We start from the raw sequence: 21,546 nt of genomic DNA on the forward strand, positions 1-21,546 counted from the left end.
GAGATGGAAGGGCCTGGGATGGGAATACAGCAAGCACAGCCTGGATTGCAAGAGTGAGTGGCTGCATGTCTGGTGAAGCAGAGAGAAACTTCACATACCGTGCTTGAAAATTCCTTGGACGCAAGCATCTCATGGGAGGGAATGGAATGAGGCGGCCACTCTATTCACCAGATTCAAAGTTAATGCAACATGGGTGGACTGTGGTGACCCTGAGCTGTACCAAGTGGTACAGAAAGGTAGTGAGGCATCTGAAAACAAATCACCACAGAGCAGAAAGGTAAACTGGTGGGACAGCCTATACAATGAGCCAACTGCTGGCAAAGGGAGCAACAGCACGGAATCCGTAAGACAGCATTACTGTCGACAACACATCACTGGAACTGTTCTTGACATAGCCGTCCAAAGGCCAGTCTTATGTTCTGGGAAAGGCGGTGAATTTATACATGTGATAGCCTTATGAAGATGTCCCCCTAGCTCCACCATCTCCTAATGCTCACACTCTTGTGTAGTCTCTTCCCACAATGGTCCAGGGTGGGTCTGTGTGGCCAAAAGAATACAGCAGACGTGATGTCACTCCTGAGGGTAGGTAACAAAAGACTTCTTGGTTGTACTTTCTCTCTCTTGGAACACTTGCTGTGCAAGGCACCAGCTGCCGTGTCACGAGAGCCTTGTGAAAACACCCAAGGTGAAGAACTAAAAAAGCCTTTTGCCCCCAACAGTGTGAGTGAGCTTGGCAGAGGATCCTCTAGCTTAGGCTTTTAGAGTGCCGCAGTTCTGGCTGACAATGTGACTGCACTTCATGAGACGGCCAGAACCACGCAGCTAGGCTGCTCCTGGATTCCTTTCCCTTAGCAACTGTGTGATAGAATATTTGTCTTAAGCTGCTAGGTTTTGGAGTAAATTCTTATGTAATAGCAGCTAACTAATACAATTGTAATACTCTAGTTTTGGAGAGAAGGGGTTAGAAACAATCTTCTTACTTCGCAAAACCACTAGAGCTTGAGCAAGAATCTATACTAGCAGTGGCAGCAACACCATAGCTGGAGTTGCAGAATCAGACACATTACCTCAGACAAGACAACTGTTAAATTAGCCCTATTAACATTAATTCATCCCAAATGTCACTTTGTTATACAGAGAGACAGAGAGAGAGAAACAATTACCACCATAACAAAAAAGTTACCAGATGGGGAAGGTAATTCCACTACAACAAATGCTTCCAGAATTTCTCAGTTTTTACTTTCCCAATAGTACAGAAAATCCATGAGAACTATAACTATACTGAAAGGAAAATATAGTATATTAACACTCTTAGCAATGATGACAGAGATTAATAAATAATTTTATATGTGATGTCTAATAAAGAAAAAATGACCAATCTTGTATTCAAGGAAACTAATTCAGTTTCTTCCTTAATTTCTGGCATCATGCTCCATAAATGTATCTACATAGAAATTTGAAAAAAAATATTATCAAACATCTCAGTGAACAATATTTTCCAGTACAATGAATTCAATATACCTCACTTATTTTTCTAGTTGGATCTGCTATAAATCAACTGATTTGGGATTAAAAATCTAATCAACATAATGCCTGTGACTGTGAAGTTGGCAAATTTCCTGGAATCTTTTCAAACTTTAAAGGCTACAAAGCTGCAGAGAATATCAAGATGGGCTACTGGACAGAGATATTAGGTAACACAGGTCACTGGTTCTTCCCTCACTCCCTCTGCTGATAATGGAAGGAGTGCAGGAGACACCTATAGTCTGTGGGAAGGTAGTTTTTATTTGTTATTAGTACAAAACCCCCCAAAACACAAAAACTGTGCTACATTTTTTTTGTCTTTATTTTTCTGCTTGGTAGATAGGCTACCAGATTTCAAGGAATGACTGGTAAAGAAAAGGGGCATTCTAAAAAAAGATATTTGGGCATTACTTTATTTGGAGAGGTTTTTTTTTTTTAATGCTAAAAATATGATTGACGTAGTTTGTATTTCATTAGTCCAAGAAGCTTTAATAAGAAAAATCATTCATGCTAATGTGAGAGATTTGATACAAAATAAATGAGGAAAGTGTGGGTGGGGAGGGAGAGAAGGCATTCTATTATAATAGGAAAAAGGAGAAATGAAGGAGACTTGAAAAAAAACCTGTTTCTATGCTGTTAACTGAATTCAGAGGATAATAAGTTGATGTAATATATATGACCCTCTAAAGTGGCATTTGCTTGGAGTCTGAATTCAACAGGCTGTAATGCATTATTTATTCACAAATTACTGCAAAGCTGGCTCTGGTTCCTAAGACATTGTCTAGACTCCCTAGACTCCTCTAAGGCTGTATGGCAGGCTAGAGGCTAAAGCTATTTTAAAAAAATCTCCTTTTTCCTCTAAGAAAAGAGAGAGAAAGAGATCTACTAGAGTTTTTTGAAGCCAAACTAGTTAAAAGAAGCATGGAGAAAAAGGACAAAAAAGCTTCTTTTCACTCATTAGTACAACTGTCATTCTTTAAAGCCCTAATTCTTTATTTTTAAATGTTCATAAATTCCAAAGACCATAATTCTGAAAGACATTTGCAGCTAAAGATGGCCCTAGGAGGAAGAAAAATGAAAAGACCTACTCAGACACCCTGCCTGTCATTTAGTCCAAATTTCTTCATTCTAAGTCTGGGTCAGAGGCCAAATTTGATCTGCCCATGGGCCCAGCTAACTCTTAGAGAAGTCTGAAGAAAGCCTCTTTTCTTATCCTTCCCCCTGCTTCCATCTGTTTCTTGATGATCTCCAAACAGACCTGGACTTGATGGCACAGGGTCTCTTTACCAAAATGAGAACACCTTGGAGACATATAATTTCAGACTTGATAAGAAAGGTCATTTTCTCTGTCACTCTTTCCTGGCTCCAGTCCCAGTGTTACTCAGGGCTCCCCTGCCTCTTCTCACGTATTCTACAACCAGAACAAAGTGTGAATAAAAATTAACCACCCTATTTTTTAGATAGAATGAATTTTGGTTAGAACTGACTCAAATATTGCCTCCTTGGGGAAAGCTTCCCTAAGCAGTCTCTTGTGCTCTTCACAGACTGATTTACATGTCCCCTTTTATACTCCCATTGCATCATAAAAATATATCTGGTACAATACTTATAATACTGTGCAAAATTTATGGTTCATTCGTGTCACCTTTGTAAGCTTCTTGGGAGAACAATGCTTTGTTCATCTTATTATCTTGGGCATTTAGCATAACTCCCGGAAAAAGCTAGTGTAAGTTCTAAGAGCAGACTCTGGAGGCAGACTGCGTGGAATAAAATCTCAGCTCCTCCTCCAGCAAGTTATTTAATCTCTTTGTGCCTCAGTTTCCTTGTTTAATATGGATAATTACAATACCAACATCATAGCTTTGTGAAGATTAAATAATGTACATAAAACACTTAGAATAGTGCCTGGCTCAATGGTAACCTCTCAAGAAATGTTGGCTAGTGTTTTCATTTTACGTAGTATGTATGCAAACTTTTGTTAAAATACTTGATATTGCTAGAGGTTTACCTTCAAGACTGTTGTGGCTAGAAGGGTATGTATAGATTAAACAATGAACTATAAATTCACACAATCATCATTTTTCATACTACTCATTTCACTATTATTACATTCAACAATATTGTAAGTATTCTATTGTGTGTGAAATGAGAAAAATTATCACTGCATTCTGAATTCCAAATAACCGACCTATGAATTTTTGATACATTGGTACACAGCTCATTCATAAATTGAGAAGCGCCTGTGTTCTACTAAAAGATGGCTGATAAGACTATATGAGTGATATACTGAGGAACAATTTCCAGAGAAAGATCAAATCTTCATGATTTATTTGAGCTCCATTTGTCTTGCACCCGGTTTAATATTAGCTTAGAAAGTAAAGTTAAAGATATTGATGATAGGAAAATCCTGGAGATTGCCCACTATTGCAAAGATCACTAATGTATTGACTTTAGAATTGTAAAGCTATTTGCAAATCAAAGAAGAATATCAATCTCTCCCAGTTTCCTGAGCTTCAATGATCAATCTAAAAGGTCAGATTCAGAAGTGCCAATTAATGCCTTTAAAAAAAATCACGTCTAGAATTATATATTTTGAGCAACAGAGTATCACTTTAAAAACTTTCTCCTTGAAAAGGGAACCCTCATACACTGTTGGTGGGAATGTGAACTGGTGCAGCCACTCTGGAAAACTGTGTGGAGGTTCCTCAAACAGTTAAAAATAGACCTGCCCTACGACCCAGCAATTGCACTGCTGGGGATTTACCCCAAAGATACAGATGCAATGAAACGCCGGGACACCTGCACCCCGATGTTTATAGCAGCAATGGCCACGATAGCCAAATTGTGGAAGGAGCCTCGGTGTCCAACGAAAGATGAATGGATAAAGAAGATGTGGTTTATGTATACAATGGAATATTACTCAGCTATTAGAAATGACAAATACCCACCATTTGCTTCAACGTGGATGGAACTGGAGGGTATTATGCTGAGTGAAGTAAGTCAGTCGGAGAGGGACAAACATTGTATGTTCTCATTCATTTGGGGAATATAAATGGTGGTGAAAGGGAATATAAGGGAAGGGGGAAGAAATGTGTGGGAAATATCAGAAAGGGAGACAGAACGTAAAGACTGCTAACTCTGGGAAACGAACCAGGGGTGGTGGAAGGGGAGGAGGGCGGGGGGTGGGAGTGAATGGGTGACGGGCACTGGGTGTTATTCTGTATGTTAGTAAATTGAACACCAATTAAAAAAAAAATTAAAAATAAAAAAAAAAAAGAAAAAAAAAAAAAAAAAAAAAAAAAAAAAAAAAAAACTTTCTCCTTCATTCTCCAAAAGATATGAAACCAAAAAGCGCTGTTCTGTATGCTTTTCACAGACTAATGATCAAGGCTGTATTTACAACATCAAGGGAGCTTTACATCGTCACGGACACTCTACCATATCTAGTGTGTTCAGTCTGATTCTACAGCCAGAGAATCCGTACGCCACAAATGATAGCAGACGTGAGTTAGAGGGTGTAAAGGGAATTGCAAGGAATTAAATAAGAGTAAAATACTGGACCCCACTTCACGATGTGTGGTACAGACAGAAAATATAATTAGGTTTAAAAAGTGTTGACATGGGGATGCCGGGGTGGCTCAGTGATTTAGCACCTGCCTTCAGCCCAGGGCGTGATCCTGGAGTCCTGGGATCGAGTCCCACATCAGGCGCCCTGCATGGAACCTGCCTCTCCCTCTGTGTCTCTGCCTCTCCCTCTCTCTCTGTGTCTCTCCTGAATAAATAAATAAATAAAATCTAAAAAAAAAAAAAAGCGTTCACATGAAGTCATGAGTAACTGACTTATAAAGTTGTTGAGGGAAATTACATTTTTATTCTATTATTTTTATACGTTTTTATTTTTTAAAATTAATGATTAAAAAAATTAATGATTATTTCCGAAAACATCCCTTAGTGTTCTGTTCCAGGCAAAGAAAGACTAGTTGGTTAGATGGGTCATGTAACTAATCCAATTTTTTAAAAGATATTTGTTTATTTATTTATTTACTGAGAGAGAGAGAGGGAGAGACAGACAAGAAGACTCAGTGTGGAGTGCAGAGCGTGATGCAGGGATCAATACCACAATCCTGAGATCATGAGCTGAGCAGAAATCAAGAGTCAGACACTTAACAAACTGAACCATCCAGGTGCCCCAATTTGTTTTTCTTATAAAAGAAACAGATGTCTGGATTTAAGAAATAAGAAAAGGGATTAAAATAAATAACTTGAGAGAAACAAGAAATGAAAATATTTTATATGGCTAAAGTAATAGATTCCCTTTTTTAAACATCTGGGAAAATAATGCTTGCTATGGCTTTTTCTCCTCAAAATTTCATAACGTGAAGCAGTTTACATTGGCTAAGTACTTTAAATTTTTTGGAAAAAATGAACTAGTAAAATAATTTTATTACTGCAACCAAATAACAAAGTTATAATTTTTCTATGGTGGGGATGGTTACCTTAATAGGCTTTTACTTTTTACTTTTAAACATATACTTGGTTTGTAAAGTTATAAATACCTAAAAGAGACAAATACTGTTTAATAACCCGTTTAATGATTTTTGGAAATTTCAAGCTGAAAACATCTAAGGATGGAATAAGATACTATAATTTACTATTATCCACATTCTGCTTTGTATTGGCAAAAACTGAAGAATAAAATTAAAAGAAACATCATTGACCATATCTTATTTAGTTTCTTAGGTTTAATTAAATCAAGAGTCCATTCTCATTTTTGAGTTTACATAAGAGTCAGTTTCCCAGAAGAAAGAAAACAAAACAAAACTGGTATTAGGATAAAAAGCAATCTGCTTTGCCAAGAGTGTTCTAGTTCCAGAAAGTGTTTGATTGAAAGCCTTCTTGCCTTCTGGTCTCCTCCTCCAAATCTTTTGGCCAGGAAAAGAGCTGAGGTTTGTCTCTTAATATGGTCCTCTGCATTGGAGCAAGACAGATTTAATTCTACTTTGGCACTTTAGAGAGGTGAGTACGAAGATGTCAGCTTGATGATATAAAGGGTAGGTGATGTGAAATTTCCCTAAGCACTTTTACTCATGTAATTATAGGTATAATTTTTTAAAAAGTTCCTCAATATTTAACTTAAATTAACCTTCTCTTGTTTTATTTTTTTTTACTCTACTTTTATTGACAAAGGAAAATAATTAGCATTGTTCTTTATGTCTCTCTTATTTTTTTTTCTCTTATTTTTTATGTCTCTCGTTTTTATCTGTCTTTCTGACTGAACATATCTGTTAACTTCAATAATTTTTTTCCTAAAGACTGGGAATATGTGTCACTGTTATCCTTTTTACAAACTTTTTATTATTAATTTTTGAAAGAGAGCGACCAAGAGAGGATGCATACATTGTGTGCCTATGAGTGGGGGGAGGGGCAGGAGCAGAGCCATCTCAAGCCGACTCCCTGCTGAGCTTGGAGTCCGATGCAAGGCTCAATCTCAGGACCCATGAGATCCTGACCTGAGCTGAAAGTAAGAAACTAACGCTTAACCAACTGAGCTACCCAGTGCCCCTCATTGTTATCTTTTGAACTATATTCAATTTGCTTTCAAATAATTGATACTCATGCCTCCTTAAAATGTAATAATGTGATTGGTTATGCAATAAGCATGTGAACCCCAAAATTTATGCTACAGATTGGAATTTTATTAGATGATGTTCTTTCAGTTTTCTTGTATATTCTGGAGTTGGCAGCTTCTTGTATAAATTAGTTTTTGCTTTTCTTTGACATAATGACAGCTCCTTTTTCCCCTCCCCCCAAATTAAAATTAATTATACTCTTTCAAAGAGTTCTCTTATTACCTTTCATTTTTGACTGACATCCAACTTACTGTAGTCCTCAAGAAATCAATGAATATATTAATTGGAATTAGACTTGGCACCTGTCTCTAAGGAACTCAATAGTTCTTTGTAGCCTTAGATGGAATTTTTAATAACTTCAAAAGAGATTTTTTTAAAAACCAACGGTGTATTCTGAAGTCATTGTTTAAACCCATGTTTTGAATTTCCAGATAGAGAAAAAGGGTAGGATAAGACAAATCTGACCAGAATTAAAAGCATCAAAACATTTATAAAAACCTAACAAGCTAGTGATTGTAATAAAAATTAAACAACTAGTTTAAGTAATATCTTATAAACACAAAAGAACAGTGTATTTCTTCTCAGGTATAAGAATCAATTTGAGTGGCAAAAGAGCTAAGAAAAGATGGTGCTAAAGAAGGTAAGACTATAGATATTCAAGAAATTTGGTCTCTCTTTTTTTTTAAAGGTTTTATTTATTCATGAGATACACACAGAGAGAAGCAGAGGGAGAAGCAGGCTCCCCACAGGGAGCCTGATGTAGGACTTGATCCCCAGACCCAGGATCATGCCCTGAGCCAAACGCAGACACTCTACCACTGAGCCACCCAGGCGTCCCAGTCTTTTTCTGTTCTTAAAATTTAGAACACTTTGTTTTTCTTTACAGTTCCAAATAAGTCAGGCAAAGAAATCTCAACTCAGACTAAAACTAATAATAATCAAGTAAAGAATAAAAGTTACTTCAGTTTGAAAGACTGAGTTGGAATTCTTGCTCTTACCATTTGATAGCTCTATGACTTTTCTCTTTTTGAGTTTCAGTTTCTACATCTGTAACATGGGTATAATACCACTAAACACAATAGGGTTGGCAGGATTTAGAATAAAGGCATGTAATATTCATAAGTTGCTTGGCTCATAATAGGCACTCAATAAATGTTTATGGACTTTCTTCTCCCCTCTTCTCTGATCCTTCTGGAAATTAAATTTGACCAATATATAGTGTTCTCTTCACTCTCAAAACTACTGTAGTGAGAAAAAGAAATAATTAAATGGAGGGGCGCTTGTGTGGCCCGGTCTGTTGAGTGTCCAACTCTTCGTTTCAGCTCAGGTCATGATATCAGGCCCTGTGTCAGGCTCCATGCTCAGCATGGAGTCTGCTTAAGACTCTCTTTCCCTCTCCCTTTGCCCCTCCCTCCTAAAATAAATAAGTAAATCTTAAAAACAACAACAATAAAAGAGAAACAACTAAATGAAATAATAAATCTGAAATTTTAAACTAAATAAGTGATGAAATAAAACTAGTATGAGGTAAATAGAAAGAATGATGGAATTATAAAAATCCACATGAAAGTTAAGATACTATTAATCATTTCCATTTTCCTCTTGGCTATGATGGTAAGATTATGTTTCATATTCAGTGAGGGGAGAAATTACCCAAGCTTTGAGATGTAAAATCAAAAGTGTTTCATAAAAAAAAAAAAAATCTGCTTCCATTTTCCAGAAGTTTTATAAAAAGAAAAGTATTTCAACAAAGGACCTTTCAGTCATTCATTTGAGATGACCTGTTTAAGTGCATAGTATATGCCAACTGCCATACTAAATGGCAGAGGATATAAAGAGAAGATGAAAGAATACTTACTAAAGATATGTACAGGTGAGGTGGCATCAGACATATACCACGGTGTTAGTTTGCTAGGGATGCCATAACAAAATACCACCAACTGGGTGACAACAGATTTATTTTTTCACAATTCTGGAGGTTGCAAGTTTAAGATCAAAGTACCGGCAGAGCAGGGTTCCTCTGAGGCTTCTTTTCTTGGCTTCCTATTGGCTACCCTCTTGCTGTCTCTTCATGTGGTTGTCCCTCTGTGTATGGGCACCTTTCCTTTTCTTACAAAGTCACCAGTAGGCCTGGATTAGGGCCCACTCTAATGGCCTCATTTAACTTAATCACCTCTTTAAGGAATGTATTTCCAAATATTGTCAGATATTCAGGTACTGAGGGTAAGGGCTTCAAAATAAGAATTCTGGGGGGTACAAAACCCAGCTCATAGGAAACATGATCTCACTTAACCATTGCCCTGTTTTACAAATGAGGAGCGAGGCTTGTCTACAAGAGTAAATAACTCAATAAATGTCACATAATAAGTGGTGGAAGAAAAATTTTAACTTAGATCTCATTATGAGAGCACCAAAGGGATGTTCTTTCTTCTATTCACATCTCCTCAAAGAATTACAAATCTAACTGGAAAGACAAAGTTGATTGATTCGTGAAACTTAAATATGGGATTTATTGATAAGGAGACACTTATTCACTGGACTTGTACCATTACATGGAAAGAATGGATTCCAGATTAATAAACATTTATAGGATATTTAATACATGTTAGGCTGGGCTCTTTAACAAAAGAGTCTTACATGAGGATTGAGGATTTGCTAATTGGCAAACAGGAGTAGTCCTGGTAGTCTTGGACCAAAGCCTGTAGATGATCCTAAGTCAAAGTCAAATACAAAAGAACTTTCTATAGTAAGTATCTTAGATACGACTGTCTTTCACATCTTTTTTTTTCCCTCCTGCATTTTGGTGTAGGCTATGTGCAGGTACATATGTATGAAATCCCTAATCTGCCTTATAATATTCTACTTCATTGGCAATGTTTGGGGGCTTTCTGCTCTATAGCCTCTCAGAGTGAAAGACAAAAAAATGTCCCATGCTCTGTCTCTTGAGACTCCCATTTGTGTGTCCAGGAATGAGTGTCAGGCTAGATTGTGGTCAGGCTGGCACCTGCTCCATGCCCCTGATGCCTACATATTGTTTAAAGTTTGTTAAAAGTACCATTCCCTTTATTCTCTGACTGTACTTTATGGATCTTTACTCTGTGTTTAATTGTAATTATATAATTAATGAGTTAGGTAATTTACATTCCCAGATTATGTTATAAAATTTCCCAAGACCATTCCTGCTATGTATAGTGGGACCAAGGCATATGTCTAGAATTCCAGTACATACCAATTCTTACACAAAAGTTAGTAGACTCTTGAAAGCAGGAAATAAAACTCCAATGTGAAAGATGTCCTTCCTATACCAGTAGGAAATAAATGAAGACAGGCAATTATAGAAAAGTAACTAAAATATATGGAGAGACCAAAGGAAGATAAGAATTATTTAACTATTGTCTGTTTGTATAGATTACTCTCAACTTTGACTGCCCTTCTCTGGGGATAATAATGCAAAGCTTCATAAAGATAAGTTGCCTGTCTTTGTTCAACTGAGTATATAAACTCTTAAGCCTAACCACTTCTTTGGGTTTTTCATTTTCCTATGGGGGTTCCCATGTATGTGTAAAAATTTATATCCTTTTCTCCTAGTAATCTATCTTATGTCAGGTTGATTCTCAGCCCCAGCCAGAGACTCCTAGGAGGGTAAAGTTTTGCTTTTCATGCTATATATATGTGTGTACACATACACATATACATATATACATACATACATATAAATAGCACTTACCATTTAGTATAGGGGCCAAGAACTGATCTCCAGAAGGCTGAATTGTGGAGATCTATTAATTTGTTTTTTTGAGGTAAATTCTTTGAGTATCAATTACACCATTTTCAAAAAACAAGTACAAAAGCACATTTTCAAAGTTTGATCTGATTTTTAGTATTATCCATACTTCTTTCTTCCTAGAGTATGAACATCCAATAGTGCTCTTATCAATAATGGGAATTCAGTTGTCACTTTTCAAACTGTCTCAATTGAGTTAAGTGGGTGGAAGCGGTGGGAGTAGCTTATCAGAATTTTGAAAAACAAAGGAGTGCTTTTCTTTAATACTTGAATGTGTTTTTAGTCATAGTAATTTAATGTTTTCAAATTTCAAATAATATTAAATATTTTCTTAAAAAAAAGAAATTGAGAAACACCAATGTAAAGGAATTTTTAAAAATCTTAAACAAGATTTCATTTTTTCAGAAAACAAAGTGTATTAGAAGGCATTTAATGAATGTTTTGAATTGAACAGACTTTGTAGCCAATTAACCCAAAATACACTTAATTCACTAAATAAACACATAGAGAAAGGTAATGCTCCTACAGAGCTGTGTCCAGGAACTGAATAGCATGATGGTCTAAACTATAACTGGGAAAGTAAAATCTCCAAACACAGTATGACATTTTTGCAACACTGAACATATATATTTTTATTCTGACATTTTTGTTTCCAGCTGTTTCCACCTTTGTAAACTATCAAAGGAAGCTCTGCTTATTATCCCTCCTCATCTCTACCTCCTGGTGCCTTTTACAAAATAAACATAAAACTGGGGATACATGCTCAGGTTGAGAACTGCTCTGACCCCTGAATTTTCTTTCCCTCAAGCTGAGTATCCAAAGACAGCTAAGATTTTCAATTTAGACTTTTTTGGTTTTCAGTCCCAAAACCACCTTATTCCAAACCTCTTCATAGAACATAGTATTTCCTATCTGCTGTCAGGTTCAAACCAATCAGTTCTCACAGGTGGAGACGGATTGAAAGAGTGTCTATATACAGCCCCTCCCAACTCAGTGGCTCTAAGTGCTTATGTGCTGGACGGTGCCCTGATCTCTTCAAGTCCAAGGAATACCTACCTCTAATTTCAGAACATCATGCTGAAGTTTACGCTGAAATTCAAGGAAGTTTTTGATCGTCAGCTTCCCCTTAAGATCAGCTCCAAAGAAGTAGGTTGTGAGGGCTGAACACAAGCCAGACTTTAGAGTGTTACCAGTAGTAGGACGATCTCTGTGACGCATACCCATACTGGTTTGGGAGCGAATGATGCTCTGAACCTAGAAGAGAAGCAAACCCCCATCCAGAAAAACATTACAAAGTACAAAAACATATGAAAGTAAGATCAATAACTATTATTTATTTGCCTACACTATCCTACAATTCTCTTTTAATGCTCACAATCCTATTAAGTCCTAAGATTATCCTCATTTTACAGATGAGGAATTTGAGGCACATAGTGTTTAATAACTTGTTCAAGGTCAAGTAGCTAGCAAGTAGTGGAACCATGATTCTAATACAGATGCCTGAGATCTTTATAACTGAGATACTTTAAAAAATCTTTCTTCAGAAAAGAGCATATGTTTCTGAGCTTCAAAACCTCTCACAAAACACTAAAATAATGACCAACTTCACAGTAATACATTCATATTGCAGGAGACTTTTAAAAACTTCATACTTCTCACTACTGACTCTAGTTATGATAAGAAGCAGCATAGCTATAGGCAAATAGTGATACCTAAGAGAGATAACACATTTATTAGAATGATAAATGAAATACAAAGTTGGTACAAAATAATTTCCCAAGAAAAGCTGGGGAATTAGTTTAATCCTTGAGATTTTTTAAAAAGATTTATTTATTCGAGAGAGAGAGCATGCATGCAAGTAGGGGGAGAGGAGGAAGGAGAGGCAAAGAAAGAATCTCAAGCAGACTCCCTGCTGAACGCAGAGACCCACACCTGGCTTGATCCCATGACCCATTACATTGTGACCTGAGCCAAAATGAAAATTGGATGCTTAACCGACTGACTACCAGCTTTGAGAAGTTTTAAATGAGCTTTTTTGAGAAAGGATAAGGTTTGGAACTAACAACCGTGGCATAACTATATAAATGAGCTTTTTGAAGCAAGTCTATGATTGTTGTAGCTTTTGTTTTATGTTTTTTTTTTACTAGTTCCTGCAGTCTTTTCTACCTCTATACAAGCTAAAACAGCAACTATTCAGAATTATTAAAATTGGGATATGTAAAGATAAATAATAAGGGTGTGTTATAATAAATAAACAATACATACAGCTTTGTGGCTGATTTTTTTAAATTGCCAAATTAGAAAAGCCTAACACTTAAAAACTTGAGAGTTGAAACAACAGATTTACCTTAGTTAAATGTCTCATGTATTTTATGTATTATTTGTGACCATAAAGAAGATTTAAGTTAAGTGGCTGTATAAACAGTGGAGTAGTATAATGGAAAGACATGAGATAAGGAATTAGGAGACATGGGGTCTGATTCTGCAGTTCTGAGAGAGAATTTATGAGAGCAGAATTTTGCAGGTCATTAAAACTCTTTGGGCCTTACCTGTCTCATTGGAAAAGTCAGTTAGAGTCTATTATCTCTAAGTCTTCAAATCTAGGTTAGTATCATACGTGGTTTTGGTATGATTTCTTGGGTTGAAGGTTTTTAGACTTTAAATTGAATACAGGATAATCAGAACATTTTTTGTTATTATTTTGAAGGCAATACATAAGTCATTTTATCTGCCTAATTGTGAGTACTGAAGAATTTTCCAACAGCAGTGATGAACCAGTATTGAGAACCTGCAATGATTTAAATTTTGCCTGTGGCTGTAATATTGCAGCTTATACTCTTCCTATGGGAGAAACTTCAAGAGTGTGGTGCTGAGAATGTGTTTGTAAGTGACTGGGAAAAAGGAGTTGAGGAAAAATGGACTAACTAATGCTATATCATCTTCATTAATGATTAATAGTAGCGTAGTCTAAATACTATCCCATTATATATAAACTACTATTTATAATGAGCATTCTTTAAAAACTTTTTAAGATTTTATTTATTTCTTCTTCTTCTTCTTCTTCTTCTTCTTCTTCTTCTTCTTCTTCTTCTTCTTCTTCTTCTTCTTCGAGGGAGAGAGAGAGAGAGAGAGAGAGAGAGGCAGACACAGGCGGAGTTCTGGAGAAGCAGGCTCCACGTGGGGAGCCCAACATGGGACTTGATCCTGGGTCTCCGGGATCACGCCCCGGGCTGAAGGTGGCGCTAAACCGCTGAGCCACCCGGGCAGCCCTAAAAACTTTTTTTAAAAAAAGGTATGTATCACTAGATTTTGTGTGCTTCCCACTGAACAGGGAGCTTGGTGTGAGGTTTGATCCCAGGACCCAGGATCATGACCTGGGCCAGAAGCAGATGCTTAACTAATTGTTGCTTTGTGCAACATTAACTTCAAAATATGTGAGGTCCTCTTCTTGCTTCTGATTAACTTTTTTAGAAGCTTGACAAATATAGTGTTAAGAAAATACCTGTTTACCTGGGAAATCAGTGCAAACTTTGAATGTTTGGAATCCTAGAGCATTCTCAACTTAATAAATTTTATTTCCCAAGAATGTAAAATACATAAGGATGAAGCAGAGAAACTTCTAAAGAGAGCCATTTGTTCACAAGGTACGTTATAATTATGTTTTGTTTTTGGTCTAAGAGTTTTTACATTAAGATTCCTAGTGACCAATATTAAGTTTAAGAAAGCTAGTTATTAAGGGATCACATTAGATGAAATAACACGCCCTTCTCTAACAAGTGAATGAATGATGAAGTGGCTGTTCCAAGTCATTCTGCATATCACCATCAATAACAGAAATAAGACAGATCTGCTCCATTTACTTGAGAAAGAGACCATGAGCAGAGGGAGGGGCCGAGGGAGAAGGACAAGCAGGCTCCCTGCTGAGCAAGAACCCCCAACCCACCCCCACCCCCACCACATGGGGCTTGATCCCAGGACTGACTGTGAGATCACTACCTGAGCCCAAGTCAGATGCTTAATCAACTGACCCACCTACACCCACCCAGGACCCATCTGCTCTAAATTCAAATATAGTGTTTAGTATCTGTAATAGGAGTAGGGAAGTTATGGCTATTTTGCTTCTGAAAGGTTAAGTCCCACATTGTATATATAAACTCTAATCAAATCCAGTTGAGCTAATTGCCTGCTAAAACAAAACACTAATACTCTTCAGATGAATATAACAAAATCTAAAGTCAACATGTCATTTATAATATCTAGACAAAAATCCAAAATTACTTAACATATGAAGGAATGCGAAAATTTAGCTCATCTTCAAGAGAAAAAGGCAATTAATGGAGATCAATTCCAAGATTATCAAGATACTGCAAATTAGTAGACAAGAATTTTAAAAGTTAAATAATAATGGTCAAGAGCACAATATATGCTTATGAATGAGGAAAAATTAGGAAATTTCAGATGAGAAGGTAAACTGTATCAAAAATAAAATATAAGTTCTAGGGCAGCCCAGGTGGCTCAGCGGTTTAGCGCCACCTTCAGTCCAGGGCATGATCCTGGAGACCCGGGATTGAGTACCATGTCGGACTCCCTGCATGGAGCCTGCTTCTCCCTCTGCCTGTGTATTTGCCTCTCTCTCTCTTTCTCTCTCATGAATAAATAAATAAAATCTTAAAAAAAAGTTCTAGAACTGAAAAATGCAATATCTGAAATAAAAATTTACTAGATAAGCTTAATAGCAGAATTGACCAAAGAAAGTCAGTGAATATGAAGATAAATCAATAAAAACTATACAGTTTGAATAGCAGAAAGGAAAAAAGATTGAAAAAAAATAATAGAGCTTTAGAGATTTGTGATGCAATATCACATATGGTCTTAACATTTATATTACTGGAAGAGAGAGGTAAGAGAGAATGGGGCCAAAAAATTTTTAAGACATAGTGGCCAGAAATTTCTCAAATTTGATAAAAATAATAAAAATTCAAATATATAAATAGCTATGTAAATAGCTCATCAAAAGGATAAATATAAATATAAAGAAATATAAAGAAAACCACAGTGAGGCACTCTGTAATCAAATTTCTAGAAAACCAATTATAAAGAGAAAATCTAGAAAGCAGAGAGAGAAAACAACATATTGTAAATAGAGCACCAATGATTTAAATTGACAGATTTTTTTAATCAGAAGAAAACAGAAACAGTGAAACAACAACTGAGAATTTTACATTTACATCTAGAACTCTAAGCCCAGAACTTCCTTCCCTAAATAATGGTGATATAAATTAATTCATCACCAACACATGTATCCTAAAAAAATGCAAAACAAAGTTTTTCTGGGGCACCTGGGTGGCATAGGGGGTTAAACATTGGACTCTTGGTTTTGGCTCAGGTCATTATCTCAGGGTCATGAGATGGAGCCCTGCATCAGGCTCCATGTTCAGTTTGGAGTCTGCTTAAGACTCTTTCTCCTCCTTTCTTTGCTCCTCTCCCCCATCTCTAGAGTAAATAAAATAAACCTTTGAAAAAAAGTTTTTCCAATTGAATGGAAATAATACCATATGGAAACCAGGATATTCAGGAAGGAATACAGGACATCAGAATGGTGAATATAACAAACTATTTTTTCTCTTATTTTCTTTCAAAAACATGACTGTTAAAGCAAAAATTACAAAAATTATTATGAGGCTTATAATGTCTGTAGATATAATACACAGAACAACTATAGCATAAAGGATGGAGAAGAGGCAAATAAAACTTTAGGTTGCAAAGTTTCTACATTTTCATTTATTTATTTGAGAAAGAGAGAGTGAGTGAGCAGGAGGAAGGGCAAAGGGAGAGGGAGAGAGAATCTCAAGAAGACCCCATGCTAGGTGCAGAGCTCAACACAGAACCTGATCTCGCCACCCTGAGATCATAATCTGAGTTGAAACCAAGAGGTGGATGCTTAACCGACTGCAACATCTAGGTACTCCAGCAAAGTTTCTACCTTTCACGTGAATGCTAATTTTAAGTAGATTATGTATATTTAAGAATCTATGTTGTACTCTCTAGAGCAACGACTAAAAATAGTGCAAAAAGGTACAGCTAAAATTCTAGATAAACCAGAGTTCTTGGAAAAATATTTAATCTCAAAAAAGGGAGGAACAAAAATCTGAAAGAACAAACAGAAAACAAACGGCAAAAATGTTGGTCTAATTCCAATTAGATTATATATAAATTACATATATCATTGATAAATTGCATACATACATCATACATTATTGATAAATTATGTCACTAGTAATTATGTTAAATGTTAATGGACTAAGTACTGCAATTAAAAGGCAAAGACTGTTTGAATAGATTAAAAAAAAGAACAAGACCTAACTAATGCTATTTATAAAAGATGCACTTTAAATATAAGGACACAGCTATATTTAAAGTATGGATGAAAAAAAAGACATACATGCAAATAGTAGCATAGCTGGAGTTGCTATATTAAAATCACACAAAGTAGATTTTAAGATAGAGTATTACCAAAGATAAAGAGTGACATATCATAATTATAACAGGATTGATTCATGAGGAAAACCTAACAATCAAAAATGTACAGAGAATGTCAAAATACATAAAGCTAAAATCAACAGAATTAAGGAGAAACAAACAACTGCATAGTTATAGTTGCAGATTTTAACAACTCCATCTCAAAAAACTGCTAGAATGACTACGTTAAAGAAAATCAGTAAGGACAAACAATATCTGAACAACACTGTCAACCAACTTGACTGAATTGACATTTAAAGATTTATGGGGCACCTGGGTGGCTCATTTGGTTAAGTGGCAGCCTTTGGCTCAGGTCATGATCTCAGAGTCCTGGCATCAAGCCCCCCATCTCCCTCTCCCCCTGCCTGCCACCCTCCCTGCTTGTGCTCTCTCTCTCTCTCTCTGTCAAATAGATAAATAAAATAGTTTGTTAAAAATAAAGATTTTATTTATCTATTTGACAGAGAGAAGGAGAGAGAGCATGCACTCGAGTGTGAGCGGGTAAGGGAAAAGCAAACTCCCTGCCGAGCAGGAAGTCAGATGTGGGACTTCGGATCATGACCTGAGGACAGATGCTCAACTGACTGAGCCACCCAGATGCTAGACAGAATTGATGTTTATAAAACGCCATACTCAATAACTGCAGAATACACGTTCTTTAAGAAGACACATTGATGCTTATCAAGATAGATCAAATGCAGTTGCATAAAACAAGGCTCAATACATTTAAAATAAGGATTAAATCATGCACAGTATGTTTTCTAAGCACAATGTAATTAAATTAGATATCAGTAGCAGTAAGATAACTAAAAGAACAAAACCTCAAAGCTTGGAAATTAAACAATATACTTTTTAAAAAAAGATTTTATTTATTTATTTGACAGAGAGCAGAGGAACAGCAGGCTTCTAAGCAATTGAGGGATCAAAAAAGAGACTGTGAAGTAGAAAATATTTCAAACTGAATAATAATGAAAATACAAACATATCAAATTTTGTAGGATGTTAATTTTTTATTTAAAGATATTTGTTCCTCATACTTTCTCCCACATACATATATATATTTTGTTTGTTTCGGTTTGTTTTATTTTGAAGTCATTTTGACAATCATAGTAATTGTATCTAGAGAAGTATTATGGCCCATCAATGATAGAAATTTTAAGGAAATGTAATCTCTTCCTGGGACTCATCAAAAACTGTACATATCTATAGCTTGGACCTGCTACACGGTCAAAGGCATGGTACCATTTTTCCTTTTCTTACAGAAATCCTTTCAGAACATATGTCATTCATCTTTATATTCTGGAATTACTGGCACAAAGGAACTGTTTAATAAAAATTGACTAAACACATGATGAATTTCATCTCAGCATCACAGTCTAATCCATATTGGGGAACTGGAACAACTTTGACCTTAATCATATGCTCAAATAACTCCTTACACTTAGAGTAAAAAAATAAATAAATAAAACCCACTTGTTAAAAGTGCAGAAATGACACATTACGTATTTCAAAAATTGGATAGCACCTGAGTATGCTGACCAAGACCAAAATAACTCCAAGTCACATGAAAATGTATTAAATATTAATGTACTTAAAGGAACTTTCTAGGATAACTTGCCTGTTCAAACTCCTCCATGTCTACTTCTCCATCTCCATTCAAGTCAAACATCTTGAAGGCAATTTCAAAATTTCTCTGAGGAGCTGCAAGTAGAAAGGAAGGATAGGATGAGGGGGAAGGAGAAGAAGGAGAGGGAAGAAGAAGAAGAAAGAGAGGGAAGAAAGAAAAATATTTAGAAGGCATTGACTAAAAATTAAAAAATCACTCCTTTAAGAAAAACAGATGGTTAAACACTAAAATGTAATATCAAGTCACAGAATGCTACCATACTTACCTAGATCAATCTTGCAGCAGTACTCCTTAAAACTGAAAGACAAACTTGACTACGGCCAGTAAAGACAGCACTTGTCTCTTGAGTTTCACCATTATTCTCCTAGATATGTCAGCTTTGCTTTCTTAGAAGCCATCCTCTTAACTGTATCATATTAAAGTTGTTCTGTTACTTAAATATAGTATTTTTTATCTGGGCATGAAAGTCTGCTTATAAGTAGAGGCTTAGAAAGTAAGAGGCTGAAACTCTAAGTCTTTGTCTTGCCTTTTAAAAACCAGCTAGATTTTGGGGCACCTGGATGGCTCAGTTGGCTGAGCACCTGGCTCCTGGCTCCAGCTCAGGTCGTGATTTCTAGGTTGTGGGATTTGGTGACATTTGGCTCCACACTCAGCAGGGATTCTGCTTCTTACTCTCCCTCTGCCCCTTCCCCTGCTCATGCATGTGTGCCTGCTCGCTCTCTTTCTTTCTAAAACAAATAAAGAGATGTAAAAAAAAAAAAAAGCTAGATTTCTACTTTGGTCTTCTAGTCTCTCCATTTTAAGTGTAATCAGGAGTTCAGTAGATGTCATTCAGCCATTAGGTTATTATCTATAGGCAGAAGAGGATACTACTCAACCTCCTATTTCTTTTTTTTCTTTTTTTCTTTTATTCTTTTTCTTTTTTTTATTTATTTATGATAGGCACGCAGTGAGAGAGAGAGAGAGAGGCAGAGACACAGGCAGAGGGAGAAGCAGGCTCCATGCACTGGGAGCCCGACGTGGGATTCGATCCTGGGTCTCCAGGATTGTGCCCTGGGCCAAAGGCAGGCGCCAAACCGCTGTGCCACCCAGGGATCCCTCAACCTCCTATTTCAACCATGTCAGCTGGGTACACAAATTACTGAGCAAAGTATATGTAAATACCAAAAAAAGCTGAAGTTTAAAAAACAAAGTGAAAAATGCAAAGCTTAAGAAGATGAGGGCATGTATTTTCTTTCCCTTAATTGAATGGTAAAAGCTCAAGACATTTTAGTGTTCCTAGATCAATCACTATAATATAAATATAATTAACATGCTTGTACATTAGAATAAAATATAATGTCCCTCCTTCCTCACCATGCAAAATGTTCTGGCAAAGAAAACAAAGTTGTTTACTTCCTTCTCTCAGTATCTCAAATTTATATAGATGTAGAGAATAAACCAAAATAAAATATCCTATATATGCTAATACTATTGAATGAAATTTTCAGTTAACATCATTTTTTTTAATTTAAAAGATTATTCATGAACAAGAAAAGTAAAAAGGGCTTGGTACATTATGCATAGTTACAGGTAATCTATATTTCCATCTTGCTCACATATTTGTCAATAGTAACATCTTGTAAGGTTATTTTCCATTTTTAGCTAGCTAGCCAGACAGACTGGTGAGCTCCTGGTTTTTAGTTGCCTGGGTGAATCATGTGTTTGTCAGCTTCCAATTGCCTGCCTTACTTGATAATGGCTTCTTCCAACAGGCTTGCTCTCCTTTAGGCCATAAATACCATTGTTGTAAAAGACACTGATGAGGGAATTTTTGTATATTCCTTGTCACTTCTTAAATTTTTCCTACTTGTCTGGGTGCTGTCTTTTACTGAAGAGTTACTATGCCAAGCATTGAGCACAATAATTTAAAGCTCAATAATTATCTGATTTTGTATGCTCAACCCTGAAGGTTTCTCTTTATTTTTTAAACAGGGTAGGAAATTGGAGCTCAAAGCCATAAATGACTAGCTCAAAATTACACAGCTAATATGTGGCAAACTGTTATGTGAACCTAGGTTAGCACTGACTCCAGAGGCAATAAACTGTTTCATTATGCTCCATGGCATCCAATAGGAAGACAGTGGTTCTTAACAGTTATACACACATACTCTATTCTGATATGTTTTAACCTAGAAACGAAACCAAACCAAAACATGACTCACTGATTAGATCAGTCTCTGCGATAGCTGAGTTCCAAGCTGTTCATCTCAAGGACATACCTGACATAAGAGAAATATTGCATATGCCATGTTCATATGTTAGACTTGGCTGCACTAACTGGAAACCCATAGGCAACATTAGATTCTCAAATAGGTTTGTCACATGTTTTAAAAAATTCTGAATATGAATTGCTTTAGGCAGGAATGCATTCTGCTATTCTCCCCATATTGTCTCACACTCGGCCCACTTCTTTCAAATAC

General features: G+C 36.1%; 1 protein-coding gene across 13 annotated transcripts in view; it reads right to left on the reverse strand.

The window, feature by feature from the left end:
* Positions 1-21,546, reverse strand: part of MICU1 (mitochondrial calcium uptake 1) — a 248,629-nt gene that overhangs the window by 63,298 nt on the left and 163,785 nt on the right. For all 13 annotated transcript variants that reach the window (XR_007410155.1, XM_025434857.3, XM_025434851.3 and 10 more), the window contains 2 exons: positions 19,076-19,158; positions 11,995-12,192 (listed from right to left, as the gene is read on the reverse strand). Coding sequence is in view for 12 of the 13 variants with exons in the window: in XM_025434857.3 (XP_025290642.1) it covers positions 11,995-12,192; positions 19,076-19,158 (281 nt within the window). In the remaining variant the exon portion in view is untranslated. The remainder of the gene's footprint in view (positions 1-11,994; positions 12,193-19,075; positions 19,159-21,546) is intronic.

This window comes from Canis lupus, chromosome 4, assembly GCF_003254725.2.
Source record: "Canis lupus dingo isolate Sandy chromosome 4, ASM325472v2, whole genome shotgun sequence".
NCBI classification, from domain to species: domain Eukaryota; kingdom Metazoa; phylum Chordata; class Mammalia; order Carnivora; family Canidae; genus Canis; species Canis lupus.